Source organism: Cyprinodon tularosa, unplaced genomic scaffold, assembly GCF_016077235.1.
Source record: "Cyprinodon tularosa strain WSP-4 unplaced genomic scaffold, ASM1607723v1 ctg500, whole genome shotgun sequence".
NCBI lineage: Eukaryota > Metazoa > Chordata > Actinopteri > Cyprinodontiformes > Cyprinodontidae > Cyprinodon > Cyprinodon tularosa.
In genome coordinates, this window is record NW_024039231.1 from 279,921 (window position 1) to 305,309 (window position 25,389).

The 25,389-nt window shown below is 41.8% G+C and overlaps 2 protein-coding genes across 3 annotated transcripts in view; one reads left to right on the forward strand and one right to left on the reverse strand.

The window, feature by feature from the left end:
• The window catches only part of nf1a (neurofibromin 1a), a 149,220-nt gene that overhangs the window by 37,561 nt on the left and 86,270 nt on the right, over positions 1–25,389 (reverse strand). For both annotated transcript variants that reach the window (XM_038303004.1, XM_038303003.1), the window contains exons 32-35: positions 24,802–24,899; positions 21,189–21,335; positions 20,960–21,106; positions 17,135–17,245 (exon numbers count right to left, since the gene is read on the reverse strand). In XM_038303004.1, the coding sequence (XP_038158932.1) occupies positions 17,135–17,245; positions 20,960–21,106; positions 21,189–21,335; positions 24,802–24,899 (503 nt within the window). The remainder of the gene's footprint in view (positions 1–17,134; positions 17,246–20,959; positions 21,107–21,188; positions 21,336–24,801; positions 24,900–25,389) is intronic.
• omgb (oligodendrocyte myelin glycoprotein b) lies at positions 5,847–13,233 on the forward strand. Its single transcript, XM_038303006.1, has 3 exons — positions 5,847–6,161; positions 11,698–11,892; positions 12,175–13,233. Exons 1-3 carry the CDS (start codon positions 6,154–6,156, stop codon positions 13,085–13,087), a joined length of 1,116 nt encoding a protein of 371 aa, XP_038158934.1. The 5' UTR covers positions 5,847–6,153; the 3' UTR covers positions 13,088–13,233.

Genomic DNA, 25,389 nt, shown 5'->3' on the forward strand with positions numbered 1-25,389 from the left:
TGGGCACTAGTAACTTGTTATTTTGGACAGTAGGCTGATAGGAGACGAGGTATGAGAAAAAAGGGGGAGAGACATGGGACAAAGGACCAGAGGCCGGATTCGAACCCGAATCAGCTGCGTCGAGGACTAAGGCATCCGTACATGGGTCGTGTGCGCTAACCACTACGGCACCAAAGCACGCACGAGGCATCCATGTTTGTCAAAGAACACTACTGCCACCTACTGGTTTGTGACGTCACGGTGCGGTATCAGCTGTTGATCAAGTCCCAGTGCTGTATCTGGTGTTTATCCAAGTCATCTTGAAAACATTCTTCTTCCAAATGTTGGCTACATATTACGGGTTTTTTCTCTGGCCAGAAGTTCGATGGCAAATCCTCCCTCTTCAAGTTGGCGATCCAACGACCAACCCGTCCGTGGAGGATCAGGAATCAGAAAGGTGGAATAACTCTTTTTTTCCACTTTTACCCAATGTATTCCAGCATCCAGCTGCCATGCACGTGGGCATTGTCAGTTTCACTATAGCTCTGGTGAATTTCAATGGTGAAGTCCTCTGGAAATCTTCAATAATTGTTGTTGATTGCAGATGTGTCTAGTAGTTGCCATTGATTTAGCTTGTAAAGCGGGGAGAATGGCGCTAGGCTTACCGCACCGTGACGTCACTGCTGGAAGATGGCAGGAGGGAGGGGTTTCTATATTTGGGCAAAAATTGCCGCTGCCAGACTCGGTGATCGCAACGAAAAATATTGTTCTTATTTTTTATTGATTAATGCTAAATTCATTAAATCACCGCAAACATATTAGTTTTAGGCATAGATGATGATCCATTGATTATTCCTTGCTGACCGGACTTTTCCTTTAAACATCCCTAAAGTAACATCATATTTCAGGGTGGAAAGAAACCTCCCAGCTCAGCCTTATATCTGAGCCTGGATGGGAAAGACGGGGGCTTTCTGAGCAGCACTAGAAACATGGTCTTAGTCTAATGGACCAACCCAAGCTTTGTTTATACAGACAGCAAAGACTCCAGAGTCAGAAGATGGACAGTTCACTGTTTTTTTTCACAGTCCAAAGTACAGAAACAGATTCAAATATATCCAACATCACATAAAGTGAGCTCACCATTTCAACCAACATGAAATGCTAAAGAAGCTAATTCAGTCTGAGGTGCTGATGCAAGATATAAACAACTATATTTGGCAAACGCTTTGAAGAGAGAGTACGTCTTAAAAATGTCTCATTTCCTGTCAGTTAGGCAAGTCTCGATTTCAACATTTCAAAAAGGTGGGGTTGTGTTCTGCTCCTAGTTCCTGCTTTCATTCGCTCAGCATTCTGCTTAACACTTAAATCTGTTCACCATCTATGCTTCTTGGAACTAAACCTGCATTCCCCTGGCAGAGTCGCCTGTGAGTACAACTTTCTGCTCTTTACTTGCAAATATTTTCTTTAATAGGAGGTTTTTGTTTAGTAGATGCTTCTAGAAAATATCTTCAAAATGCAATAAGATAATTTATGAAATGGAGAAAAGCCCTTTTCAGGTATTTTGGCTGAGGCTTTATTCAGTTACTGCTGATCTTCTGTCGCCACATGCTCAACCAGGAGGAGCAATTCCTGCAAAGTCAAGAAAATGATGCAATCAGCTGGTGGTCCTTAGATAAAAACCCTTTTATTGATCTAACTGGATGATATCATTACATCGCCCCGTAGAACATTTTATATCCTGATTGTAGAGACTTAAAAATAAAATAATTTAGAGTAAATACAGAGAATCAAATGAACTCGGAGCTCCAGCTCATCTCAGTGGACAGAAGTTCCCTTTAGAAACCATTCTAGTTTGGACATCGGCAAACCAAAGACCATGAACGCCAGCGTTCATGAGCTGTCCGCGTGATAATCAGGGATGGTATTAGAGGACTGGTGCATAACGGTGACTTCCAATTACAGGAAGTTGTCAGCGAGGACAAAATTAACTGCAGCACAAGACGCAATAGGGCAGCTTCATAAACAGAATTGCTGCTGTTGCATGAGGTCAGTGTGTCGACATGCACCACGGATTATAGGACAAGATTTATGTCAACCAAACGAAAAACCCTCCAAAACAAAAGGTAGAAAAATTTCAAAATTAAGCTTAGCTTTCCTCTAATTTCTACAAAATTTCTTCAAGTCAAAACAAACCTGGCTTCCTTTGTGATTCTGTCCGTTCAATAAGGATTTAGACTAAACAGCACTGACTGTTGGAACATGAGGCAGTGGAAAGGTGAGGCAAAAATCCAGAGCTTAATGACACGCACAAGGTGCATCAAAATCACCAAAAGCCTGAAAAGGGATAAAAAAAAATCAGCTGGCGATCTTTAACTGATGGCGGAACTTAGTATGCCATTTAAAGCTGTTGGAAGGACAGACAATAGCTCTATTCTGGCAGCATGAGGCTGCAAATTTGGAGGCACCATACACAGATAGGACATGGCAGTTAACGGGTTAAATGGTAGTTTACCATTGCAAGAATGAAAACCTTTAGTTGCAGAGATTACTGGTTGCAGTTGTTGCTCGATAACATGTTATTACCTGATAACAGATCCAGAATTCCTTCTGTTTTAGCGAGAAACAGAAGACCTGAGGCCAGTATGGACATCTTCAGTTCCCTCCTGCTGCTGCTGGCAGCAATTAGTACGGCAACATCACAGCTGCCTAACGACTCCACCAATGAAACAACGGGCATGGCGGTCCCAGACAGCCAGCCGACGACACAACAGCCATCAACTTCCAACCAGATGTCAGAGATCCAGGATTCCGACTCTACATCTGCCACAAGAGCTGATGGGATAACAGTGAAGGAGGAAAGAAGCTCTGCTGCGCCATTACAGCCAACTCAAAACACGCCTCCTGCAACTCTCCCAATAGAAATACGGACAGAACCAACTCTCACAGGTCTACCGGGTGCAACAACCGCTCAGTCTAGACTCTGGAAATCTGTAACTATGGTACCAACAAGTGGAGGAGGTAAGCAGGTCAACAGTTCAACAGAAACACCAGTGGCACTAACTAGTCAACTGAGTAACTGGGTCAATGGTTCAACAGAACCAACAGTAGCTCCGACTAATGAAATGAGTGACAGGGTCAATGGTTCAACAGAACCTGCGACGCTGAGCATTATCACACAAAGTCTTGTCACAGTTAGGACTTCCACTTCTCATACTAAACAGAAGAAAACAACCTCCTCATTTACATCCACATCAGAGTTCACAACCATCAATGCAGAAACCACGACGTTCAAGCCTGAATCGACAAAATCGACAGCAACCAAGCCAAGTCCAGGTGGGGATGGAGTACAATCCTCAACCTCTGAGAAACCCACAGTTTACCCCATCAACAAGGCCAAGAAAGATGATACACCCCATGGAAAGATTGTCGCAGCAGTAATAGGTGCAGCGTTGTTGCTGATGATCTTAGGTTTTCTCTTCATCTTCATCTACAAACAGAGACATCAGAAGAAGCAGCAGCCTTCAGCCTGGGCAGGCCCTTCCCCATTTCTAGAGGGGGACGCTAACAATGGCAATGTTGAGTTGAGGTCGTCCAACCGAATTTCCTTAACCAGTTTCCTGCCTCAGAGACTTTCTAAGAGACTCTCTTTGCTTCAAGACCCAACTGAGATGAAGGAAATCCCCCTGAGAGACACTTTTGAAGAGAAACACCAAGGAAGCACCTTTGGTCAAACTGTGGATGGAAATGCTACACAAGACAAATCCTACAAATCAGCTGCAGAAATAAAGATAGGAGGTGAAGCTGAGGAGAGAGTTGTAATGACCGTCATACAGACTTCGGTTTAAAAACCAATGGTTATCCTCAGAAGGTCATCTTAGCTTTTGGAGTCCTGGGACGCTCTCAGGCAAAAGCAAACGATGGCCCCGAGGAGTCACAAGCATACTTGTAAATCTGTTTTCAGATCTCAAGTTTGGATGCAGCCAACTGTGCTTAAGACCTTTAGTTATATCAATGTACTCCTATCCAAACTAAAACCTCTTTATTAGAGGGGATTGTAATGGAGATTTTGTCCTGCTTTTGCTCAGATTGAAAGAAGTGTCTTTAAATTAATCTGGCATAAAACTGAAAAAGCAGAAGGAAATGGTGTAAGAGAAACAACGGGCAGGACAGATGTTTCACAAAGATATGCTGGAGTGACTTGCTGGTTTTCTCTCTAGAGCATAAAGAAAGGTATGGAACCCCTGAGAGGAGCAACATGCGACAGATGGATGTCACTTTGAGGGACCTATGGAAGCCTGGATAAATGTGGAGTTGCTGAAGCTCTTCCTGGATGTTTACCCGGGGGGAAGAGTTTTCACAAAAACAGTACCACACAAAAGTGTTTGCAACGGCATAAAATACCTCTGGAAATCCAGGCATCTTTTGCTACATATGTTCTGTGATTTGAATATTATACCCTTTTGTTTAACTGAAGACTCTTAGAAAACCTGTATTTAAATAATGATTAAAAACCAGCTTAGCCAGCTGTGTTGTGAAAGTATTGTTTATGTGTAGATATTCACATTCTCTGGGCTTCATGTAAGGAAGATGAGTGAAATTTGTAAAACGGCGAAGTTAAAGGTAACTAGAGACTAAATGTATGCATTGAACAAGACGGAAAGTTTCCGGAAAACAGTCACAGACCAAAAAAAGGGAAGCTATTTTAGCCTGATGTCTCATTTCTCTACAGTACTTCACACAGGAAGAGCTTTTCTGAAAGCATTTTAACGTGTCTGAGCCCAGCTAATAAAGGACTTTAAAAAAGCAAGTTGTGTCAGCTTATATCTGTTCATTCAAACTTTTGGTGACAAACCACAGTTTCAGTCCCAGTGGACTTTTTTTTAAGCCACAAAGCAATATACAAACTAAAAATCTGGGAAAGTACACTTAATTCTCTAGAAATTTGAATTGGTGTATTTGTGTTTAATTTGACTTCAGATAATTATATATATTAAAAAAAGAGTAGCAAAGAGAATGGCAAAGAAAAGACTAAAGTGTAAGAGAGAAGGAAATGAGAAAGAAAGGGGAAGGAAGTAAATAGGAGACTAAAAGGAAGGAGACGGACAGAAGCATCAACCATGTTTTCAATGGTAAATATTCATTTGATTGCTGCTTTTTACAAAAAGTTGTGGGTTGGCTTCTGTTACATGCAGCATATCTGTCAACACGCCGGAACTGGGACCCCTCTGTTTCTAAATGGGACCCAGTGGTTCTGGGGAAGGCCCTGACATCGATCAGAAGGATGCATAAATGTTGAGTCAGATGCTTAACATTTTACTTTCAGGAGCAAAACTACTCATAACAATAAAATGTGTTAAATTAGGAGAATATGATTAATATCATGGTTTTGCACCTCCTCCACCTGTGAAATATGTTTTAGAATATTTCACAAATGATCAAAGCTACGTTAAGGAGGTGACTTTCTGCACTTTTTAGATCAGACATATTTATTTTTAAACACACAGTTTTGCTTTGTAGAGAAAAGTATTATTTCAACTGCTGGTTGTGAACTATGCTCCGTACGGAGCCAGAGGTACTGCCCCATCACTGAGAGCTCAGTCACTGAGGGTCCCCTCTAAATCAGCCAGAAGGAACAGACTGAGTGATATATTAAACAGCTGGACAGATTATCTCTAAAAGCATACTTTAAACTTTAAATTGCATTGCATTCAAATTCTTTCAACCTTTATGTCTGTCCGAATAAAAAACAGATTAGGCCAAAGTTTTAGTAACAAAGATGTTCTTTAAATTACAAAAAAAGGCAGAAACCCCCCAGAAATCCAACTTAACTAGTCTCTAATGAATACAGAAACCCCCAACAAGAAAACTAAAGATGCAGCATCCTGAAAAAAAGCGCTTTCCCTATTGAACACCCCCCCTCTCCACATTATGCTTGCCTCATCAAAGGCCGGTGGACTGGCTCTTTGCTGCATTCCTGTCTCCTTTCTCTCCCTGCAATCCCTCCAGAGCAGGGAGCAGAACAGAGCCGGCGCTAACATGTGCAAAGACGTGTCTCTAGATGCACTGGAGGCCAGAAAAAAAGCTTGAGACCAATGATCTAAAATGCACAAAGGAATAAGTTGGAGCTTGAAAAGTTAACATCCAGAGAGGAGAAGAGATGCTGCTACTACTGACATGACAAGGTGAGTGATCCTGGCATGGTACCAAAGCTAGAAACATTGATGTAAATGTAGGAATCCTGCCGATTCACCAGAAGACTGTGGCTCACACGCTGAACAGACATGGAGATAAGTTGTTTCCTTCCTTTTTAGAGTCACACAGTGAATAAAGATTAGCGGCCTGGATGAAAAGCACATCTGCAGCAGAATATCTGCCCTCATTGAGCAGATGACATGCGTTTATAGAAACACAACCTACTGCTCTAAATGTGTTTGTTGCATTGCAGCATGTTTCCTTATTGGCAGAATTTAAAGGGGTAGCTTCTGAAATATTTGCACTCATGGTATTAATCTAAAGCCAACGGTGGTCTAACAGCTTTATAATCAAACCGTTAAACCTAAAAATCCAACGCAGAAATCTGAAAACCACCGACAGCTTCCCTTTCCTTGGGTTCTTTTTCCCAAAGAAAAAAGAGCTCAAACATATTTATTGAAAGCTTTCCTATTTTTGAAAACACAAGACCAAAATACATGATACTTATATTTATAGATGTTAGAGAGATGCCTTTTAGTGCATTACAAATATAGGGCCCCAAAACATCAATGCATGAAAAAAATAATAAGAGCCGATTCCAAAGTTCATATATCATGCATCCCTAGAAGTACAATTTCAATTCCATCCAGAAAAAATTGAATATGATGCATTTTAAATATAACATAACATTTTTTTCTTGTAAACTTTGTGGTAAACTTGGAGATATATTTTATTGCATGTTGCATTTCCCAGTAAATCTGTTTCACCTTAAATCTGCAGCTCTCCCTACTTCTCTCTGTGCTCTGCTTAAAAACATTTATGAACCTCTTTACTGATATAATGATGCCAGAAACTAAAATTAAAGATATGTAGAAGCTCTGCAGTCTGATTCTGTCTGCACAGTAAGAAAAAACATGTTCATTTTAACCTGTAACTGTGAGTCATTGTCCCCTGAGAATCCAAGATTTTATAACTAGAAAAAGAACAAACCATGTTTTCTCAACCTTCTTGCATCATAATACCAACTTATTTAAACTTACAATCCGTTGCCATTTTTAGCTGAAAAAGCTCCGTATGTCTAACTAACAGATTTTTCAGCGGCATGATCTCTAATTTTTTTTAACCAACCCGTCTCCTAACTTTTAATTAACCATCGAAGTATCTGCTGCTTAAATTCTCTGAGTGCTGCTGTGTCTCTCCTCCTCCGCATAGCTACTCTGTACTTAGGTGAAATGCGACCGAAAATCAGATGTCTCAAAGGGACAGATCTGATGATGGTAGACTGAGATGTGGAACATGGGAGCAGCAGGAGAGAGGAAAAAAAAAAAAAAAACAGCCTCAAAACACTCTGAACACAGATAGCTGCATCCAACCTGTTACCTCCGCTGGCTCCCTGCCTCCGTCGCCCACTGGCTCCGTTTCGACTAAGTGCTGCACTGTAGTCGACCAAAATCCCGCACAATTTTTAAATTCTCCCCGGACATTTTTAGGTATGAAAAGTAGGACATGTCCGGGAAAAAGAGGACGACTGGTCGCCCTAAGTTAAAGTCAAAAGAAAAATAAATTTTCATGTTTATCTACAGAGGTAGATTACTGCCCTAAGAAGACAGGAATGGGCCCCTGAGGGGTTCCTGAAGCACCAAGTAGGGGTTAACAAGATGGATTTTAACAATAACTGGAATGTTATGGAAGAAAAACAGTCTCATTGGAATCTGCCTTTTTTTTTTTACACTGAATTTTTTTAACACCGAATTTTAAACACTGAATTTTTTTAACACTGAATCTTAAATACTGAATTTTTTTAACACCGAATTTTAAACACTGAATTTTTTTAACACTGAATCTTAAATACTGAATTTTTTTAACACCGAATTTTAAACACTGAATTTTTTTAACACCGAATTTTAAACACTACATTTTTTAACACCGAATTTTAAACACTGAACTTTTTAAACAAATTTTAATCACTGAATTTATGAACACCGAATTTTAAACACTGAGTTTTTTTAACACCGAATTTTAAACATTAAATTTTTTTTAACACTGAATTTTTAACACTGAACTTTTTAACCAAATTTTAATCACTGAATTTATTAACACCGAATTTTAAACACTGAATTTTTTTAACACCAAATTTTAAACACTGAGTTTTTTTAACACCGAATTTTAAACATAAATTTTTTTTTAACACCGAATTTTAAACACAGTTTTTTTAACACCGAATTTTAAATACTGAATTTTTTTAACACCAAATTTTAAACACGGAATTTTTTTAACACCAAATTATAAGCACTAAATTTTTTTAGACATTTAATTCCTAACACTCAATTTTTATCTGGTAAAAATTCACCAGAAAAAAATTCAGCTGCAAAAATATGTAGCCGCAAATGTGTTGACCTTTTGGTGAACTTAAAGCTACAGTGTGTAATAATTACTGGCATATAAAGTCAGAAATTTAATATATTATACATAACTATGTTATTTATCATCACCTATGAGCTCAGCCTTTTAACCATAATATTTGCGTTGCCTTAGAATTCGTTATTTATAATTACATAGGAGCGGGTCTCGCAGCCATGGAGGCTGACATCTTTGCGCTACGGCAAGCGCAGAGGCAACAAACTAGCGATTGCGAGATCTCCCATGACGCTCAAAAATAACTACGGCAAGTTGAGAGAGATTAACTGAGACGGTACTGAACAGTAGATGGCAGTATTATGCCTGAGAAGCGTTTAGTCTGCCTGAAACCAAAGAAGAAGAAGAAGCAGGTATACTGCGCCTCAGTAACAAGAAAGGTGAACAAGGCGGCAGGCGTGAGTGACTTTGCAAACTGTTTGGCACTGTGTGGCCAAACATCAGACGAATGGAGGATCATGCCTACTCTGTATCACAACGAAAAGCGGCGGACACCGAACCCCCGTCATCTAAGAAGCGGAAACACGACGAGAATAAACGCAAGCGTGACAAGAAACGGCAAAAAACACGGATCAACATTGGCACGGCATTTACACGATGGAAGTCACTGATGGAGGAAAAAGGTTTTCAAAGTGACGCTCAAGTTGCCAGTTTTCTCTTGGACAGGTAATTAATCCTACACACACAATTGTCTAATATCACTGCAGTTTTTGGAGTACAGGATGCTCAGACCTGTCTAAAACAATAACATGCTGCGTGATGATGCTGTTACTCTCCAGTATACTTATTCAGCAACGTCCCTGACGTTTCACAGGTAATGATTCAGTAATTTTCTGTAAAATAATTTTCTGGATATATACCTCGGTTACTTCTCTCCGGCTCCTTTGGAGATCTTCAAGCCTTTCCTCCTCTGCTCTCACCCCGCTGGCTCCCCTCTCTCGCCTGGCCCTAGCTGCACGGCCTCCCTGCCTTCGCCCTCGTCCTCTCCCTCTCCCTCGCGTTGTAACCCCCGTGCCACCGAAATGACTTGGACTCTGTAAACGGGGGATATATTCTTCCAGCGAACACAATCTCGCTGTTAAACTAATGACTACAATTACTTCGTCTGTTTATATCACCATGCAAAGCAGCTCACCAAGACGTCACAACGATGTAGAAAAAATAACGGGTATATTTATTATCTTAAGTCTACATGAAATCTATACCCTACACAGACTAATGAAATACTATCTGTAAAATTATCTATGTAAACAAACCTCATCACTTGAGAGGGTAGGTGATGTGGACGTCGTAGAAGAAATTTTGTCCCGTAACGCTCGCCGTACTGTTGGGGGGGAGAAGCGGTGGGGGGGAGATGTTCATGTTGCTGCGGTCTGTAGTCTGACCGCTAGATGTCGCTGAAAATTACACACTGTAGCTTTAAGCGAAAGCAATTTACACTCGATAGAATCGAGCAGCTTCTAGCCAATTAAATTAGCTAATTTGGTCACGTGACACAACGGCTGGGCTCAGCGCTGTTCCCGGCTGAATGGTGAATTGTGTAAGGAATTCAATGTCTAAAAAAATTTAGTGTTTAAAATTCTGTGTAAAAAAAAAATACGTGTTTAAAATTCGGTGTTAAAAAAAAGGCAGATTCCAATAAGACTGTTTATCTTCCATAGAATGTGATCCCTGAGGTTTATGTATGGTCAAAATAGATCATAAACGTACATAACGCAACATGACATAACATAACAAATGTTCCATGAAATCAGTATTAGTAGAATTTATTTCTTAAATCCATCTTCTACTGCGAGATCCCTTAATACTTTCGCGAGATCCCGCAATAGTTTTGCGAGATCTCGCAAAAGTTTATTTTTTCCCTCCATGTCGCTTTAGGGGCTCCGTACTAATGTGCTGATGCACGTTGGGGGAAACAGATGGGAGCAAAATGTGTCAGTTTGCAGTGGCTGGAAAGCGTCCTGTGGATCCTGTTTGAACCTGTTCTATATTAGAGTGTCACCATGATGTGAACCTTTAGGTCAATATTCATTTCTGATACACTTCCCTTCCCTTTGACACAGTGAAAACAAACCACACCGCTGGCTGTGCTTCTGTTTCCCCACCGCTGTCATGTGACCAAACGAAGAACACATCACTAATCCCCATTCTCTAAACACCTTGGAAGATTTTACTGCTGCATTTAATTAAAAACGATATTTAATAACACTGTTAGATGCTGTCAACAAATTAGATGACTTCTCAAGGTGACTTGAGAGGTAAAAGAGTAAATGGGGGGATATGGAAGTACATCTAACAAATCAGCAGCAGTTTGGAGTTAATTAGCTGATTAGGGTATTAAAGACCACGATGTTCTAATAGCTAAACCTTTCCAATTTTCTGAGACTCCTGAACCTTTTCCTTTATTTGATAAATCTGTGGCTTTCTGTGAAACGAGGGAAAAAACTTTTTCCACCATACTCTAACAAAAAAAAAAAAAAAAAAAAAAAACCCGCATTCCTCTTTATTTTAGGACTATGAAGGGCTTTTGTCTGTGACCAGAAATCCCTCCCAGTTTGTGGGACCTGTAGTGAGAGATGTTCCCCAAGTCTAAAACTGAATAATAGATGTGAAAGCTGATGGTTTCTTAGAAACCTGCTAAGTTTAGGGATAGCGTTCCTTATTGTCTGGGGACATTGAGGCGGTTTCCAGAATAAACGCCACGTGACCCTAATCCTGCACAAATCATTAAGACCAACACTATGACAACACAATGCTGTGTGAAGCCTAATTTTTCCGTGAAATCCTACAAATCCAGACAAACATGAAAAACTAAATTATACTGAATTCAATTCAGTTTATTTCTATAGCGCCATTTCACAACATGTCATCTCAAGGCACTTTACAGTTCAACCAGTTCATCCAGTCAAATTCATTTAAAGTTTTCTATCTAAGGAAAACCAGTTGATTGCATTGACTCATCAATGGAGACAGTGGAGAGGAAAAACTCCCTTTTAACATGAAGAAAACTCCAGCAGAACCAGACTATGAACAAAAAGATTTTTCCATATAACAGTTGTTAAAACCCTTTCTTCTAAAGATCTCTGGTAAACACCTTCTTTCTGTCTTCAGAGCCCTGACCATGCTTGCGTCCTTCTTTCTTCTGCTTCTCTGCGGGCTTTTGGGAGGCTGCGTCCTGTCCGTCTGTCCGTCCGTGTGCTCTTGTAGTGGGGGTCACCGTGATGCGGACTGTTCTTCTAGAGGGCTGACCAAGCTGCCACGCGGCCTGCAGCACAATATCAGGTTCCTCAACTTGTCTTTTAACAGGTAAGCAACTGTAGGTCTACACTGCAGCCTCCAAGCACCTCATGCAAGAGGTTAAAATAATACATACTAGAAAATGTTTGTTTTTAGGAGTGAGAATAAATGCTGCAGTCAGATAGGAGGCAAATGATAGCCAAGTACAAAGAAGTGAGCATGAATCCATCTTCAAGGGCTTAAAAGTCTTAGTTTCATCGTTTAAGTTAATCCTAACACAATAATATGCTTTAACGGGATGGTTGCATGTAGAATTTTATGCAAGTCTGTAAAAAAAGTCTTTTCTGACAGCTTGCAAGTCCTCGGCGGCGAGCTCGGCCACTACGCTCAGCTACGAACCCTGGATCTGTCCTTCAACCACCTGGAAAGCCTGCCGCCTGTCCTGCCCAGGTCTTTGTGGGACATTAAAGCATCATGGAACCATCTTCGCTCTCTGGACAAGAATGACACAGCTTTCCACTGGAACCTTAAACAGCTGGATCTGTCACACAATGAACTGGAGAGAATAGTTTTCATCAACAACACCCTCCTCAGCGTTAAATCTCTGAATCTCAGCCATAACAGATTCTGGACCGTGCCCACCAACATGCCTCAGAACCTGGAGAGCATCGATTTGTCTTTTAACTATTTGGTTCAGATTCTGCCTGGGTCTCTGGACCGCCTTCCGAGGCTGCTCAAACTGTACCTGCATGCTAACCACTTCTCCAGTCTGACGGGAGGCGTGTTTGATAAACTGACGGCACTGGAAACCATAACTCTTGGAGATAATCCCTGGGCATGTGAAGAGGAGAACATAACGGGAATCCTTCAGTGGGCAGAGAAAACTGGTGCAACCGTTCTGGGATGTCCCTGCTTTACACGACCCGTCTGTGGACAAAACCATCTGGCCACCAGAGACGGAGAACCGGAGCCAGCTCCACTTACAGAGGAAACCCTCTGGGTGAACAACAGAGGAGAAGGATATGATGACGTGTCCACTTCAAGGACCATCATGGTCACCTCTACCTATGAGGAAAACCCTTCTCTGTATCAGACCGGGTTGTTGGTGTGGACGTCCTCTACAAAGTCTCACAGCGTCTCTGAAGACACCAGCACCGTTAAGCCCAAGATGGCCAGCTCTGTGAGCAGCGCTCAGACAGTTGAGCCTCAGATGAAAATTGTGACTCTAAATTTTTTACTTTGTACAATAGCAACCAGCATGTAGGAAACTAGTATTCTCAGGGAAAGATACCCAGATACCCTGATGCTTCAGATGTTAAAATAGAAGTCTGGTCATATTCAGAATTCAAACTTCTGAAAGTTTTAAATATGAAATTAATACATCCTGTTCAATAAATAAGTGTTTTTAATTCAGAGTAATTTTCATGTGAATGTGCTTTACTGGAGGCATCCATGTTTGTCAAAGAACACTACTGCCACCTACTGGTTTGTGACGTCACGGTGCGGTATCGGCTGTTGATCAAGTCCCAGTGCTGTATCTGGTGTTTGTCACAACGCGCTATTATCCAAGTCATCTTGAAAACATTCTTCTTCCAAATGTTGGCTACATATTATGTGTTTTTTCTCTGGCCAGAAGTTCGATGGCAAATCCTCCCTCTTCAAGTTGGCGATCCAATGACCAACCCGTCCGTGGAGGATCAGGAATCAGAAAGGTGAAACAAATAAAAAGATTTTTCACTTTTACCCGATGTATTCCAGCATCCAGCTGCCATGCACGTGGGCATTGTCAGTTTCACTATAGCTCTGGTGAATTTCAATGGTGAAGTCCTCTGGAAATCTTCAATAATTGTTGTTGATTGCAGATGTGTCTAGTAGTTCCCATTGATTTAGCTTGTAAAGCGGGGAGAATGGTGCTAGGCTTACCGCACCGTGACGTCACTGCTGGAAGATGGCAGGAGGGAGGGGTTACTATATTTGGGCAAAAATGGCCGCTCCCAGACTCATTGATTGCGACAAAAATTTGTATCTATTTTTTTTTTTTTACAGATTAATGCTGAATTAATTAAATCACTGCAAACGTATTAGTTTTAGGCATAAATAATGATCCATTGATTATTCCTTGCTGATGGGACTTTACCTTTAATAAATATAATGTTTACTATATATCATTAAGATCACAAGTGTATGGAAATGTTTCTCTTTTTGTGAAGAAATACATAATAAAACATGGAAAAGTTGGAGATATGATGAATAACCGGTTATTTCATGGAGGTCATTTGTACATCAGGCTAACAGAAAAGCTATGAAAGTAAACAGGCAGGAAGGAGGTGAAGAAAGGAGAACCATCCGATTCCAGGAGCAAGATGCCGCCTTTTTACATAAACATCAAGAGTTGGTTTATTTGGATAATTTTTTTTTTTTTTATATGAAATTCTCTCATTTCATAACTAACACTAAATCAAAGTTTTAATTTATACTTCACTTTCTAGTTTGTTTTTTCTTACATAAATGATCTGACATCGGTAGAGATGTTTAAACAATGTTCTTTGTTCATTTGATCGTCTGTGTTTTTGGCAATTAGGTTCTATCAAATAAAGAAAAGAAAGTTTACACTGGAAGTTTTGGAGAAAACCTAACCAAACTTAAAGCCTTTATCTTCTTCTCTGAGTGTTAACCCTAATTCTAAAATTGGTGGATTGATGGATATTTCCAGCATTGATGGTCAAAATGGCGGCACCCTGCTTCTGCACTACTGGACACTTTGAAGAAAGAGAAGGGGCCAAGATGTTGCAGAGGTTCCTATGCAGCAACGGTCTGGATCACAGCCTGGGATTGCTGCATCGAGGACACAGCACCCTAATCGAGCCGCTTCGGGCACTTTGTGCTGCGGCACCGCAGACAGAATTCCAACCAGTTTAACACCAAAAAGTTATCTTTAGTCAAATTTAGCTGCATCTATCAGTCAACTATTAACAAGCTGTAGTCTGAACAATTCAATTTCAATTCAGTTTATTTCTATAGCACCAATTCACACTTCATCTCCAGACACTTTACAGAGACAATTCAACCAGATCATCCAGTCAGACTGATATTTAAGGAAAACCAGCTGATTGCATAGACTCATTGAATCGAAGGCAATCCCTCACATAGACATAATATAAGAGTAGACCCCACATTGACTGTTGCTGCGCAGGAATTACTGGCGCCATCTTGGGGAGGTCGACCTGCTACCATAAGCAGCTGGTTTAACCAGAGAAGAAGGAGGATGCTTCAGCATTGTGCAGCAAATTTTTCTTTGAATCGATGAATCAAAGGATAACTTTGTGTAGTAATCAGTTTTTTGAGCATATATTCACACACAAAGAGAGAGAGGGGTGCATATATATTTGTGTATACCTGTATAAAAATGTTTTTTGTATATAGTAATAAAAATGTCTGAGTAGCTGTGATTTGCAACATGAATGCATCCAATCAGAATATTCTATTAGTCTTAACTCTACTAAGAATATTTACAAGCACTGAAACATTTGTTTTTGTTTTTAGAAAAAAACAAAACAAAAAAAAACATGGAATTAAATTTAATATTCAGCAATTTAAAATTGATTAAATTGATTCTGTTCCTGCTCAACACATTACACTGAGTGGAGCTGTCGACCGCCCCAAGATGGCGCCAACAAATCACGTCAGTGCTCATAGGCGAAAGCTGTCGATGCGGGTCTGCTTATATTATGTCTATGATTCCTTTACGCCAAGCATGCTTGTGACGATAGTGGAGAGGAAAAACTCCCTTTGAACAGGAAGAAACCTCCAGCAGAACCAGGCTCAGTGTGAGCGGCCATCTGCTGAGGCCCACTGGGGTTCAAGGAGACAGAAGCAGACATAGAAAAAGAAGCATAGATACAAAAGGCAGCTGTCAACCAGCTCCACAGGCGGCCCCGTCCAGGAAACACACAGATGAGCTACGAACTAGGAGTGGAACGGTTCACAAAATCCACGGTTCGGTTTAGTTCACGGTTTCGTGGTCACGGTTTTCGGTTCGGTATATGTTTATTGTTACACCGAAAAATAAAAAAATTAATAAAAATTATAAAAATTTATGAAAAAATAAAAATTTATGAAATTAATGGAAAAAAAAAATTATGAATTTTAATTATTTTTAATGATCCCCGGAAACCCTGGATCATTTCCACATGTTTTGCTGCTTTGAATTTAATCATCTCGCATGGGAGCCACAGCGGAGGCTGCAGGCTTTGCTCTGTGCAGGCGGCCTGGAGCGCAGCGGGGCGGAGCGCTGATTGAGTATGAGGGATTTCGGGCTTAGCATGACATGTTGGTCATGTTGCTGTTTAGCATAAACAAAACGTGTTGCACAATGCTTGCACACTGTTGCACTTTTATCCACAGCTTTCTTTCCGCCGTCATCGTAGGTCACTCTAAATGCAAAGTGGTCCCATACAGCAGACCTATAAAGTGCTGCTGGCGCGTCTTCCAACTCCTGTTCTTCCCACTCGCCATACCCACACAATTCTCCACAACAACTGATTTTTATCCCTGCTACACCCGGCTACGCTGCTGCTTCTTCTTCTTCTTGTTTACTACTGGTGGTTGGCTTTGGTCGCAGTAGCGCCACCTTCTGCTCTGGAGTGTAAACGCTTCGCCTATGAGAAAAAGGAGCAGGGCATGAACCGAACGAAACACACGCGAACCGAACAGAGACAGTCAAACCGAACGATTCGGACGGTTTTCATAAATCGTCCTATCCCTACTACGAACATTGAACAGAATCAAAGTTGGTGAGACAAAATGTTTATCTTCTTTTGCATTTTCCATCAACAATTTCTGAATACTTAAAATTGCAGTAAAATTTTAACATAACTTGGGCAGACCACCACCTGTCACCACTTATGAACAGATAATGGTTGCCTTTTGATGGATTATTGATGGAAAGTCAAATGCAGGACATTATGAGACAGAAGTGAAAAACAAGGGACTGTAGAGCACAAGTCAGGACCTCAGGTTACCTGACTAGTACCACAATCTCTTTCTTTGGAGTTAACAGCATATATTAAAGGTCTAAGTTTTATCTCCTGAGTTCTAAATCTTGCCATGTGAATCAGCCATCAGTTGAGGTTTTGTTCATTCAGTAAAAGTTTTAAAGGAACCGATTCTCTCAGTAACTGTTCCTGATGATGTTTCAGGACATTCATGGTAACAGTTCTTAGCAGATGACAAAGGAAATCCATCAAGGGAAGTGATCTGATTGAACATGTTGGTGCTGGTAATCAAAGAATTCCAGCAGTGGAGGTCCTACCTGCGAGCCACGTAGTAGAACACAGGATTTCCGGTCTTGGAGGTGCCTGCCTGGTAGAAAATGTTCAGCGTCTTTAAGGCTTTAAACTCCTCCTTTTCATGGACCTGGTGCCTTAAAAATAGAAAAGATATAAAAGGTTCAGTCCCTCTTCCTCTGCAAACTTTAAACTCTGAGTTTGCGGACTGGGGAGGGAGACAAACTGCCCCGTCTTACTGATCCAAACCTGCCAAGTTGGATGGGTTAGCAGGCCACAAGGAATAAAACACTTAAAATTGTAAAGTTAGATTTTAAACAATAAAAGAATGTGTTTGATTGTCACTTGTTGAACAATAAGATGATATTATGAAGAAAACATTTTGCATTAGTCATACTTTTTTATTTTTTTAACTCCTGTTAAAGCCTGTCACACCTTCACGATTTAGCCAGCGTATGCCTAACCTATTAAAAATCTGGCAAAAACGCTGGCTTATGATGGATAAGTTATGGGTACCTTTTGTAGAAACTATGAGCACGCTAAAGCACGCTAAAGCACGCTGGCACGCGTCGACATACGGGAGTAGTGTACAGGTGCTGGTCATAAAATTAGAATATCATGAAAAAGTAGATTGATTTCAGTAATTCCATTTAAAAAGTGAAACTTGTATATTATATTCATACATTACATACAAACTCATATATTTCAGATGTTTATTTTGTTTCATTTTGATGATTACAAATGACAACAAATGAAAATCTCAAATTCATCATATCAGAAAATTAGAATATTACTGAAGACCAATAAAAACAAAGGATTTATAGAAATGTTGGCCAACTGAAAAGTATGAACATGAAAAGTATGAGCATGTACAGCACTCAGTATTTAGTTGGGCCTCCTTTGGCCTGTATTACTGCAGCAATGCGGCGTGGCATGGAGTCGATCAGTCTGTGGCACTGCTCAGGTGTTATGATAGCCCAGGTTGCTCTAATAGTGGCTTTTAGCTCTTCTGAATTGTTGGGTCTGGTGTATTGCATCTTCTTCTTCACAATACCCCATAGATTTTCTATGGGGTTAAGGTCAGGAGAGTTTGCTGGCCAATTAAGAACAGGGATACCATGGTCCTTCAACCAGGTACTGGTAGCTTTGGCACTGTGTGCAGGTGCCAAGTCCTGTTGGAAAATGAAATCTGCATCTCCAAAAAGTTGGTCAGCTGCAGGAAGCATGAAGTGCTCTAAAACTTCCTGGTATGTGGCTGCGTTGACCCTGGACCTCAGAAAACACAATGGACCAACACCAGCAGATGACATGGCACCCCAAACCATCACTGACTGTGGAAACTTTACACTGGACTTCAAGCAACGTGGATGAAGTGCCTCTCTTCTTTTCCTCCAGACTCTGGGACCTTGATTTCCAAAGGAAATGCAAAATTTACTTTCATCAGAGAACATGACTTTGGACCACTCACCAGCAGTCCAGTCCTGTTTCTCTTTAGACGCTTCTGACGCTGTCTGTGGTTCAAGAGTGGCTTGACACAAGGAATGCGACAGCAGAAACCCATGTCTTTCATACGTCTGTGTGTGGTGGTTCTTGAAGCACTCACTCCAGCTGCAGTCCACTCTTTGTGAATCTCCCCCACATTTTTGAAGGGGTTTTGTTTCACAATCCTCTCCAGGGTGCGGTTATCTCTCTTGCTTGTACACTTTTTTCGACCACATCCTTTCCTTCCCTTCGCCTCTCTATTAATGTGCTTGGACACTGAGCTCTGTGAACAGCCAGCCTCTTTAGCGATGACCTTTTGTGTCTTGCCCTCCTTGTGCAAGGTGTCGATGGTCGTCTTTTGGACAACTGTCAAGTCAGCAGTCTTCCCCATGATTGTGTAGCCTATAGAACTAGACTGAAAGACCATTTAAAGGCTTTTGCAGGTGGTTTGAGTTAATTAGCTGATTAGAGTGTGGCACCAGGGGCCATCAATTTTGAACCTTTTCACAATATTCTAATTTTCTGATATGATGAATTTGAGATTTTCATTTGTTGTCATTTGTAATCATCAAAATTAAACAAAATAAACATCTGAAATATATGAGTTTGTATGTAATGTATGAATATAATATACAAGTTTCACTTTTTAAATGGAATTACTGAAATCAATCTACTTTTTCATGATATTCTAATTTTATGACCAGCACCTGTATACTCACACATGGGCCATAAGTTACAGGCAAGTTATCCGATTGTTGACATAATTGCAACTTGCACATTGGCTTAAGTGTCAGTTACTCATCAGTCTTGGCGTCTAGCTGATCCTAAACCTATGCGTAACGTGTGCGTAACTGTGGGGCGACAGTGGCGTTGGATGTAGGAGTTTGCCCTGAAATCGAAGGGTTGACGGTTCAAGCCCCGACTCCGACTTTCATTGTCGTTGTGTCCTTGGGCAAGACACTTCACCTGCATTGTCTACTGATGGTGGTCAGAGGGCCCGGTGGCGCCAGTGTGCGGCAGCCTCGCTTCTGTCAGTGAGCCCCAGGGCAGCTGTGGCTACAATGTAGCTCGCCACTATCAGTGTGTGAGTGTGTGTGTGAATGGGTGAATGAATGTAGTGTAAAGCGCTTTGGTCAAGTCTCCTAACTTGAATAAAGGCGCTATATAAGTACATGCCATTTACCATTTATCCAGAACTTCTCTCCAACACATAACGTATCTGAGGTGTTCCAGTCGAGCGCTGAACGTGTTTCTAACTTCCAGCTACTGTATAATGGCGTATTGGCAGCGTTTTGGTATAAAGGGGGTTCACAGGAGGAAACCGTCAGTTCTCCTCCAGACTTCATCCCCATCATAGGGTGAGCCAGAAGGTGAGTGATGGATCCTCCCTGCGTTCACGCCCACCACCAACAAACTTCCTAGCAGACATGACGCTCAATCTGCAGTGACTGCAAACCTTCTTTCTTTTTTGGACGGGAGATAAACAGCAACTAAGTTAATGCCGCGATCAAAGACATATTTTTATGCAGGCCGGGCGCCACATAAGTCAGGCTGCTGTTGGACATAAGTTCTGGACTCGTTATAAATACTCTATACCCAAAATTTAAAAAAAAATTAATAGAAAGTTCAGTGTAAGCCAGCGTTTTAAGAAATTCTGGGACATCAGGAATATACTGGCTTAATAAGCAAGGTGTGACAGGGCCCCAAATGTGACCGTCGTCTCATTTGGTGTAAAAATTTGTGCACCCCTGTAGTCCCAGGTATAATACTTTTGAAATAAAAGTAAAAATAAATCTGATAAAAGACTCCCATTTTAGGGAGGCAGCCATTTCTGCTTCATCTCCTTCTGATGGTGGAGAAATGAACTCTGACCCTAACTGAGGTAGTGAGGTCTGCAGGTCTTTGAATGTCATCAGGCTCCTTTGACCTACAGGGTGATTAGTTGCTGCACTCGTGATTTTGGTCGGCCGTACCCTCCCAGAAAGCCTCACTACTCTCCTGTGTTTTCACTATTTATGGATCATGGATCTCAATCTGGTTCAATGGAGTCCCAAAGTTTTACAAATGGATTTGTATCCCTTTCCAGAACTACATTGTCATTGTTCCTCAATTTTCTGGATTTCAGCATGTGGTCTATCTTCTAAAGACCTTTTGGTGAACAGGTGTAGTGTTCACCTTTTCACACAGATTTGGAGGTTTGGATATTTGTCCCTTTGTTAAAAAAATAATAAGTAAAAAACTGAATTTTATGTTTACTTGGACTAACATTTGATGAAACACTGAAGTGTGACTAACATGCTAGTTTTTGTCAGTCAAGTAAAACATTCCAGTATGAATGTAGATAAAAATCAAAGCAGTCGACTTCATACCTGGTCATGAACTCTTCAAATTTGGAGCTGGTTAGGTTGAGACTGGACCAGTGGGTGTCCGCAACAGGCTTGTGTTCTGGCGGTCCAAGGTAGGCCAGCAGGGTGGCCATCTTGTCAAAAGGCCGCCTGCCCACCGCCTTGTGGTCTCTGGAAAGATCCAGCAGACAAGCATCTAGTCAGAACTGATTTCTAAACCAAGGCTAGCAACAGTTATGGGGGCGATCCTGACCTGTTACTGGAGAGGTACTGGCCAATCCTCTCCTGGTTGTTCCACAGCAGGCGGTGGAGCGCCAACACGTTACCGTCACTGATGAACGACAAACTGTGGTTGACCGAATCACTGGGTGGAGAGTCGGAGGCTATGTCCAAGAAAAACCTGCAGCAGACGGAGAGGTGCAGCTCATCAGAAACCTTTAACCAAAGATTCACCTAAAGGATTATATGTTTATAGAAATGCTGCTGTAGCTTATATATATATACACTATATTGCCAAAAGTATTTGCTCACCCATCCAAATTATTGGAATCAGGTGTTCCAATCACTTCCATGGCCACAGGTGTATAAATTCAAGCACCTAGGCATGCAGACTGTTTTTACAAACATTTGTGAAAGAATGGGTCGCTCTCAGGAGCTCAGTGAATTCCAGCGTGGAACTGTGATAGGATGCCACCTGTGCAACAAATCCAGTCGTGAAATTTCCTCGCTCCTAAATATTCCACAGTCAACTGTCAGCTGTATTATAAGAAAATGGAAGTGTTTGGGAACGACAGCAACTCAGCCACGAAGTGGTAGGCCACGTAAACTGACGGAGCGGGGTCAGCGGATGCTGACGCGCATAGTGCGAAGAGGTCGCCAACTTTCTGCAGAGTCAATCACTACAGACCTCCAAACTTCATGTGGCCTTCAGATTAGCTCAAGAACAGTGCGCAGAGAGCTTCATGGAATGGGTTTCCATGGTCGAGCAGCTGCATCCAAGCCATACATCACCAAGTGCAATGCAAAGCGTCGGATGCGGTGGTGTAAAGCACGCCGCCACTGGACTCTAGAGCAGTGGAGACGCGTTCTCTGGAGTGACGAATCGCGCTTCTCCATCTGGCAATCTGATGGACGGGTCTGGGTTTGGCGGTTGCCAGGAGAACGGTACTTGTCTGACTGCATTGTGCCAAGTGTAAAGTTTGGTGGAGGGGGGATTATGGTGTGAGGTTGTTTTTCAGGAGCTGGGCTTGGCCCCTTAGTTCCAGTGAAAGGAACTCTGAATGCTTCAGCATACCAAGACATTTTGGACAATTCCATGCTCCCAACTTTGTGGGAACAGTTTGGAGCTGGCCCCTTCCTCTTCCAACATGACTGTGCACCAGTGCACAAAGCAAGGTCCATAAAGACATGGATGACAGAGTCTGGTGTGGATGAACTTGACTGGCCTGCACAGAGTCCTGACCTCAACCCGATAGAACACCTTTGGGATGAATTAGAGCGGAGACTGAGAGCCAGGCCTTCTCGTCCAACATCAGTGTGCGACCTCACAAATGCGCTTCTGGAAGAATGGTCAAAAATTCCCATAAACACACTCCTAAACCTTGTGGACAGCCTTCCCAGAAGAGTTGAAGCTGTTCTAGCTGCAAAGGGTGGACCGACGTCATATTGAACCCTATGGATTAGGAACGGGATGTCACTTAAGCTCATATGTGAGTCAAGGCAGGTGAGCAAATACTTTTGGCAATATAGTGTATATATATATATATATATATATATATATATATATATATACACCGTATTTTCACGACCATAAGGCACACCGTACTAAAAGGCGCAGTCTCAGTTATGTGTCCCATTTCTGTATTTAACACACACATAAGGCGCACCGGACTATAGGGCGCGTTTTTTATATACAGGTACATGTCCTCTGCTACCTTTAAATACCTCTACTGCGCATTTAAAAATACAGCGGGGGCAAAACTGAGTATGACTGTGCTTTATTCATGTATTTATTAAAAAGTATTAATCAAACCTGGGTGCTGGCCGTGAGACAGACACATCGCAGATGACACAGCGCTGTGGTCACTCCTAAATTAACTTAAAATCCTGAAACCTGCCGACGGAATATGTTCGCTTTTATGGGTGCCTGCAGTTTAAATTATTTAGATGAAAAACACCTGCCAGCCACCGCGTGAACCCGGAGGCTGCCCAGCCTAGAGGCTGCTGATGAAAGGATTTCTCCTGTCGGCGCACCGCTGGTATGTGGGGGTCTGAGCGCCTCCGACAGAAATAGATAATCTGGATGAACTGTCTGCAATTATTAAGTTTTCAGGTGGACTTTCTCACTTAAAAACATATTAAAACTACTTTATTCCCACTGATCACAGCAAATATAGCTGCAAGATTTAGATTATTTAGATGAAAAAACACCTGCCAGCCGCCGCGGTGAAGAGGAGGAGACCCGCCCAGAGGCTGCTGTTGAATTAAGTTTTCAGGGAGAAAAATACAGCGGGAGCAAAACTGAGTATGATTGTGCTTTATTCATGTATTTATTACAAAGTATTAATCAAACCCATCAAAGTCATCATCCTCTGTTTCTGAATTAAACAGCTGCGCCAATTTCCCCTTCTTCGCTGTCAGTCACTTTCCGTGCAGCGCGGCTCCTCAGAAATAATGCCGGCTTTTGCAAAAGCTTGTACAACAGAGCCAGCAGACACGTTAGTCCAAGCATCTACAATCCATCCGCAAACGGTGGCGTAACTTGCCCGGCGCTGCCTTCCACTTATCCTGAAACTGTGGTCTCCGTCTGTTATTCATCGCTCCCACGCCGCTTGCAGCCTTACTTTGAACGGCCGCTTCACACTGATGTCGAGCGGTTGAAGCTCCTTTGTCAGACCCCCGGGATAACGGTGAGCACAGTATCCATTTGATTCAAATTTTTTTTCACATCGGCTGTGAGATGGGCACGCAGCGATGGTGATGCGTGGAAAAAAGCACCTGGTCTCCTCACATACACCTCCCTCAGCCACGCTTTCATCATCTCCTCATCCATCCAGCCTTTTCCATTTGCGTTAATATCATATGTCATCAGAGCGCTGTGTCTGTCTCGCTGTCAGCTCCCAGATCAGCTTCTCTGATTGGTTGATGCGGCGCGTCCAGCAGCAAAACTACAATTTTTCCATCTCGAGCAGCAGCAGCGCGTTGGCAGATGCTTAAACGCTCCTGCAGCTCAAAACGCGCTGCAGGACCTTTTGCTGCAACTATACGCGCGTCAACCATTTACTTTGCATGTAAACTCGCTGCTTCTGCTGCACCTGCTGGGTCCGGTTCACACCGATGTCGAGCGGTTGAACAGCGAGCACAGCGTTAATTTGTTTCCCCATGTTTTTCACATCAGCTGTGAAATGGGCACGCATGGAGTTACATATTAACAGCGATGGTGATGAGTGGAAAAAAAACACCTGGTCTCCTTACATTCAGCCACTCTTTCATCATCTCCTCAATGAGGTGGTCTCAAAAGTCGCAGTTACAACACACATAGGGCGCACCGCACCATAGGGCGCACTGCACATTTTGAAGGAAAAAAAAGATGTTTAAGTGCGCCTTATAGTCGTGAAAATACGGTATATATATATATATATAGAATACGCCTTGACGGGAGTAACCCTTCAACTGAATTTTGCTTGGGCCCTCCAAATTTCTTGAAACGGCCCTGATTAGAACTACCACTGCAACACTGAACCCAGCTACCGTAATACCAGTCCACATACTAGATAAAGACCATGCATGTCCTGTTTTAGTCGTCTAAAAACCATGTTTCTTCCATTAAAGGCTCGTTATCGTCATAAAAACCAACAGCCTCTTACCTTCTTGCAGAATCAAAGTTGCTTTTAACAAAGTCGTTAAAAGGCCTCATGTGTTCTTCTTTAGTAAACAGGACATGGTTTGCAATACTCTGTAGAATCTAGAGGAGAGACAAGATCTGATCACCAGGGCTGAAACAATTAATGGGATTAATCAATATTTGAAATAAAAAGCAATTAATTTAGTAATCGATAACTGGATTATAGAGACTGTAAAACAGGTTTCTAGGTGAGAGCTACACACTTAGAGCAGAAATTAACACAAAATTGTAAAAAGAAATATATCAACATTTTGCATTTAAGAAAAAAAAAGTTTTCCCCAGAAGAGGCAGATATATCCCAGAATGCTTTGCGTGGAGAGCTCTCCTGGCAAAGCATTATGGGATGTCACAGCAGCCCGCTGTCACCATAGGCTGTCACTACCCGACATCAGCGACTAATAACAAAGATGGCGCAGGGACCGAGCAGTGGATGAGGAGTTACTTTTTACACAGAGCAAAAAGTAGTGAGCATTTGTCCAAACGGTCAGTTAACTAAGTTCACCAACGTTCACTATATAGTGCCTGCTCTATACAGTGATTAAGGGATTTA

Bases quoted from the DNA above. Each gene is read 5' to 3' on its own strand.
- omgb (XM_038303006.1), top strand. The intron at 11,893-12,174 runs GTAAGCAACTGT...CTTTTCTGACAG, and splicing joins CTCAACTTGTCTTTTAACAG to CTTGCAAGTCCTCGGCGGCG.